Consider the following 6,428-nt stretch of genomic DNA (forward strand, 5'->3'; position numbering starts at 1 on the left):
CTGCACTGCAGGCAGGACCTGATATGAGGGACGGATAGAGATAGCCGTCCCAATGTCCGCTCTTTTCATGCATTTACCACAAAATACCAACACAAGAGCCCTGCCCTGGATGGCCCAGGCTAGCCTGATCTCATCAGATCTCAGAAGCCAAGCAGGGTCAGCCCTGGTTAGTATTTGGATGGGAGACCACCAAGGAATACCAGGGTTGCTGTGCAGAGGAAGGCACTGGCAAACCACCTCTGTTAGCCTCTTACAATGAAAACCCCAAAAGGGGTTGCCATACATCGGCTGCGACTTGAAGGCACTTTACACACACACACACACATCCCAACACAAGAAGATTTTGTTCTATGTGTCATTGTAATTATTATTTGTTTGATTTATAGCCCATCCCTCCCCAGCATACTTTCCTCATATGAATTGACACATACCAGTTTTGTTTGTTTGGAACATATGAAAGACATATGGCTATATAAACTGATTCCCAGAATATGTCCACTTATTTATTTTCTATTTTTTTTTATTAAATGTACATCCCACCCCTCCTCGACCAAGGCTGGGCTCAGGGTGGCTCACATCCAGTATCTAATGGACTTACACATGGTTGTATTTATAATCACTATTTATTTCTTTAGTTCCTTCTTTTTGTGAGCAGCTCCTTATTGTTCAGTTCAGGCCTTAGGACAATAATATAGCATTTCGGTGAAAAGATACAAGCCAGTAACCCAACACTGGAGGCCAAGATAGAAAAGATCTCCACAGCCACCATGTGTTTCCCTTTGGTGCTCAGATAGGTTGGAATAAATGACACCCAAACGCTACAGAAGATCAGCATGCTGAAGGTAATGAACTTGGCTTCATTGAAAGTATCTGGCAACTTCCTGGCTAGGAAGGCCATGATCAAGCTGATGAGGGAGAGAAGTCCCATGTAGCCCAGGACAATGTAAAACATGAGAGCAGAGCCTATGTTGCATCCTGCTATAGTCTCTTCAGTAAACGACTGTGTATCCAAATCTGGAAATGGAGGAGAGGTTCCTAACCATGCAGTACAAATGCTTGCCTGAATAAGAGAACAGGAAAGAATGATGCAGTTGGCAACTCGTTTTCCTATCCACTTCCTCATCCTGGACCCTGGTTTGGTGGCCATGAAAGCTACAACCACAGTGATGGTTTTGGCCAAGACACAAGAAACAGCCATTGAGAAGACAATCCCAAAAGCAGATTGTTGCAACAAGCAAGTCACTTTTCTAGGTGGTCCAATAAACAGCAAGGAACAGAGGAAGCAGAAGAGAAGGGAGATGAGGAGAGTGTAGGTGATATCCCGGTTGTTGGCTTTGATTATGGGAGTATCTTTGTGCTTAATGAAAATTCCCTGAACCAAAACTGTGATCCCAGCAAAAGAAACTGCCACTGAGGCTAAACTGATCCCCAGTGGTTCTCCATAAGACAGAAAACTTATCATCTTGGGAAAACACTGATCTTGGTCTTTGCTTGGATATTGATCTTCTGGGCATATGATGCAGTCATCCATGTCTGTAAAGAAAGGAAGAGTAGTACTCTGAGTATCAGTCCATTATTTTTGCCAGATCCCTTTTGTTCCCTCAATATTAGAGCATTCTTTATGAGGAATTCCAACAGCTGGTTATGTATGCTGTGGTGGTCACCTGCAAAGCTGTTTTAATCAACATATATAATTTTCAACAAAGCCTCACATGTGCATATTTAAATCTGGAAAAAATGAGCCATGAACATACATAAACAGCTTTTCTACAAATGTGAAAAGAGCCCCAAGTTTGAAGAGAAACCTGAAAAACCCAAATCTGACCCCTCCTCCAAATAAAATGATGAAAGCAGCACCTGCACCTTTAAGAAATGAATACTTTCAGTGGCTGTAATTAGGTAACCACACAGTATTACCAACCTTCAATCCTTGGTTTCTGTCAATAAAAACCAGAGGGGAGGACCATTTTCAAGGCTGTTTTGACCTACCAGGGTGGACTGATGATGGGCATGCCCGCCAGCAACAACTGGAACCATAATTACGGCTGCCAATCTCCAGGTATTGGCTGGAGATCTCCCGCTATTCCAGCTGACCTCCAGACAGCAAAGATCAGTTCCCCTGGAGAAAATGGCCACCTTAGAAGGTGGACTCTAGGGCATTATACCTTGTAGAAGTCCCTCCCCTCCCAAACTCCACCCTCCTCAGGCTCCACCCCCCAAATCTCCAGGCATTTCCCAACTCTAACCATGAAGTAAGGCATGCTACACAGACACACACACACACACATTAAAAAGGGGCTAATGGCTACCCTGTGACCTTCATCAGCCCCATCTGTTAACTATTGTTCAATAGCATCCATACCATGAAACTCCCTCAGCCCATGTGGATACAGGCAATGGCAAACCATCTCTGAAAGTCTCTTGCCTTGAAAAACCCTATAGAGTCATCATACGGTAAGTCAGCTGTGACTTGACGGCACTTTCCACTACCAGCAAGTTAAAATTGGGGAACCATCATCATGCCTGCATCTCCACATGTTTGGATATTGTGCAATTATTGGACTATAGCAATTGTTTGCAAATGTACTGGCAAGTCCACATAGGATAATCCCGTTGCAAATGATGGCTATTGTGGAGTAATAGTGTAATACCCAATGATGTGTGGATGAAGCCCTAGATGTACACTGAAAGCTGGGGAATCTATTGCAATCACCTACCCTTCTGGTTTGAAATCTTCCCTTTTGGACATGGAGCACAATCATAGCAGCAAAATTTCTCCCCTTCCTTCTTCTTCTTGTGATAACCAGGGGGGCAGTAGTCATTGCACACAGAAAGGGGCGGCACCTGTCGACATTTAATTCAGAAAAATTATTTGATGTCTCACTAGGTGAATCATAAACATGTTTGCTATGAAATGCAAAAAAATATGCAGGCAACAATGTGCTCATACCTTCAAGCTCATGACAGATATTGGGTTAGAGCCAATCAGCTGATGGTGGGAAGGAGGGGAGAGAATCCTGATTGACCACCCAAAAGGCTATGCTAGGTGACATCTGTGGACGCGCAGTCCATGTAAGGACCACACTAATGAATCATTGATGTCCATCATAGATCAATCACTAGGTACTAGCTGGAGATCTCCTGCTATTACAACTGATCTCTGGCTAATAGAGATCAGTTCACCTGGAGAAAATGGCCACTTTTCAGTCTCTTGTTTACCAAGGAAATAAGCAGATGGTGAAAAGATTGATTAATTAAACCTGTCATTGTCTATAACAGCAGCAACGAAAAGTTGTGGTACAAGAAACTGTACCGGGATCCCTAACAACCTGACTAAATCAAAATGCTTTCAAGTATTGGGGGAGATATATAAAATATAAACACATTTGTCATCGTTGGTCATTTGTTGTTGCAGTTCTCTTTAATTCTTCAATCTGATGACTATGGCTGTATGTCTGGAGAAACACAATGTCTCCTGAGAATAGACTCAAGTACCCACCTTGTGAAAAGCTCTGTGCCATACAATCATATCCTCACGAATGCTGAATTCTTGCCCATCAACCGCATTGGGATCCATACTTCCAATTTTTACCCTATTGAAGGACTTGTTTGGAAATGTCACCATGTTCATTAGATCAAACCCAGTTCTCATTTCCCGGCGTTTGTTAAAGGACAGTGTTTTTCCAGCTGAGGTATTAAAAGAAATGCCTCGAAGAAATAGGTGGAGCTAATTGAAAGGGAAAAACAAAGAACTAGCAACAGAACAGTTTGCATAATAATCTTCCCTCACGTCTTTCCAGGACTACATGGATTTGATGCCAGAAAATGAAGCCACTTTGCTTTGGTGTGAGACAAGCAAATGCATAGTTTGTTCCTCATTTCTCCTTGTCTTCTAGCAGAGGAGAAACTATGAAGCTACAACGCTTCTCCCCTAAATCATAGCGCACAATACCACTGCATGTGTTTTTTTACTGTATGTTCTCTCATTTGGTGCTAATCTATTCATGCTAATAGAAGCCATTTATCCATGGCTGTTTCCCTTGCAGTCACCCCCTCTGACTGCTTTGGGGCTTCCTTTTGATTATGTATGCCTTTCTTGACCATCAAAGGTCGCCTTCTGCATGTTTTGCCTGTGTATTCCGAATGCAGTTTTAGTTGGAATCTGGAAAACATGGGGAAAACATGCAGAAATGTGCAGGAAGTGTGAGGTGACCTCTGATGGTCAGGAAAGGCATGCATAATCGTTCCAGCCCCAAAGCAGTCGGTGGGGGTGACTGCGAGGAAACAGCCCTGCATAAATGGCCAGAGTGACTTCATTGTCAAGACATTACCTGCCAAGGCTGCAGATCTTGAAGCTCCGTTCTTTTGCTGCTCAGCCTTTCTACGTGGTTGAATCTGGATGAAATCATAGCATTCAAAGCATGCACCACAGCATAGACAGCATTATAGATACTGTAGCTTTGGCCGGTCATGTTCATTTCAAAAAAAGTCCTTGGAAGGCTCTCCAACTTCTCCTCCCCGGTACAGATTCCATCACCTTTTATGGGCACGCTGCAATCTGGATAAAAACAGTTGAAGGCTTGCTCCCAGAAATCTGTGATAAAACCATCTTCTCGTTTCCAGCAAGGTTTCACCGTCTGAAGGAAATTTTGGAACCCAAGTAACTCATCTGAATGAACCATGAAAGAAATGGCACCTTGGAACCATTGGAAATCCCCTCCCATTTGAGTGCCTGCTAATATGAAATCAAGCTGGGCGGTCAGAATCCACACCTTTCCAAAAGATGTATTTTCATTAGACTGAATATCTCCATGAAGCAGATAAGTGATGAACAGTGTAATGCTCATAGCTTCTCCATGCAGGATAAAAGTACTGGCTTTGCTGCCTGTAAAGGATTGGCATATTTTGGCAATTAAATAATTTACTTTCTCTAGACTAGTCCAACTGGGTCGAGTCAATATTCTTTCTGTGAAGTCTAAGCAGAGTCCATTGTGGGAAAGCAACGGCTCCAGGGCCTGCACAAAATGTTCTCCACTGTCATTGTCTGTAGCGAAGAGCCCAACCCAGGTCCATCCAAAATGGAGAAGCAACCCAATAATCCCCAGATGCTGATGGGTTGTGTTTGGGACGGAGCGGTAAAAGGAAGGGGGAAGTCCTGTATCACAGTCCTCAGGGGCAAACGAGCCATATGTGAGCTGGAAGGAAATTGATTAATATTTTAGGAATGATTTAGGAGAAAGGTCTGAGTTGATATGTCTATTTATACCATGTATTTGCAGATTTCAAAATATATTTACAAATATTCTATGATGAAATTCCACCTGGTTGACCTTCTTTGTTTAACTGGCTATTTAACTGACTGCCTCTCATCAACATTCTGTCAGCTCCCACTGGTCACTCTTAGGGAGAGTGAAATTTAAGCTGTTCATCAGAACCCTCAAATGACATCTGGGAATGTTTTCTCACAAAATGGTCAGACACTCGTCAAAGATGCTTCTGGCTGAATTTTCTCAAGTCTGAAAATATGCAGTTCTGGGGGGTGGGGAACTCAATGTATCTTGCACTACCATGCACTTCCTATTTTCCTATGCCAATATTAATCACATCTTTTCCTTTCTTCTTTCCCTCTTAAGCTAAAAGGAGACTCAGGGGCAGAATAGTGGCATTTTCTCTTTCTGAACCCCAAACAACTCCCAGAACAAGAGAACCATGCATAGATCCTACCTGTGGGATCTTGTAGGCACCTAAGGTGTTCGCCACATGGAAGGAGACCTCAGAGTCAAGTCCTCCAATGACAGCCATTACATTTTTCTTAGGGTCGCATTTGTAATTTGGAGCAAATCTAAGTGATTTGAAGAGCAGGCCCAGGTTGGTATGATAGGTCATCCGTGCATTATTGTAGCTGTCATAGACGTGGAAGCCGAGGGTGACGTTGGGCAAGATCTTGGGATTCTTATTGATCTCATTGACTGCAAACACCAAGGCCAGAAGGTGCTGGTAAAACTTTGTCACCATTCTGTATGAAGAGTAAAATGCAGGCTTTATAAAAGAATTCTATAACATACTAAGCCAAGTTACCACACCCGGGTCATTCCTGATCCATAGGGTGATTCCACATCCCGATGTTTCCTAGGCAGACTTTGTTTACGGGATGGTTTGCCAGTGCCTTCCCTAGTCATCTTCCCATTACTCTCAGCAATCTGTGTATTCATTTCACTGACCTCAGAAGAATGGAAGGCTGTGTTGACCTTGAGCCAGCTACCTGAAACAAACTTCCATTGGGATGGAACTCAGGTCGTGAGCAGAGCTTGGACTGCAGTACTGCAGCTTACCACCCTGCGCCATGGGGCTCCTCTGTTATAATTATCTCTATGTAAATATTCATTCTATAAGTTATTAATGATTCTGAGTTACTATTTTAGTCTACA

The 6,428-nt window shown here is 43.1% G+C and overlaps 1 protein-coding gene across 1 annotated transcript; it reads right to left on the reverse strand.

The window, feature by feature from the left end:
• Nucleotides 1-631: 631 nt before the first annotated feature.
• On the reverse strand, nt 632-6,015 carry LOC130489907 (vomeronasal type-2 receptor 26-like). Its single transcript, XM_056863695.1, has 5 exons — nt 5,725-6,015; nt 4,332-5,195; nt 3,500-3,727; nt 2,718-2,844; nt 632-1,533 (listed from the first exon to the last, which is right to left on the reverse strand). Exons 1-5 carry the CDS (start codon nt 6,013-6,015, stop codon nt 632-634), a joined length of 2,412 nt encoding a protein of 803 aa, XP_056719673.1.
• Between the last annotated feature and the right edge of the window lie 413 nt (nt 6,016-6,428).

The sequence above is a fragment of the Euleptes europaea genome, chromosome 18 (assembly GCF_029931775.1).
Source record: "Euleptes europaea isolate rEulEur1 chromosome 18, rEulEur1.hap1, whole genome shotgun sequence".
Lineage (NCBI taxonomy): Eukaryota > Metazoa > Chordata > Lepidosauria > Squamata > Sphaerodactylidae > Euleptes > Euleptes europaea.

What these genes read in the sequence shown, in the direction of transcription:
- LOC130489907 (XM_056863695.1), bottom strand. Translation starts at nt 6,015, where the DNA reads ATGGTGACAAAGTTTTACCAGCACCTTCTGGCCTTGGTGTTTGCAGTC. An exon ending in GTGCCTACAAGATCCCACAG is followed by an intron (nt 5,196 to 5,724) that starts GTAGGATCTATG and finishes ATTTCCTTCCAG; the next exon opens with CTCACATATGGCTCGTTTGC. An exon ending in GAAGATTTCAAACCAGAAGG is followed by an intron (nt 1,534 to 2,717) that starts GTAGGTGATTGC and finishes CTTTCTTTACAG; the next exon opens with ACATGGATGACTGCATCATA.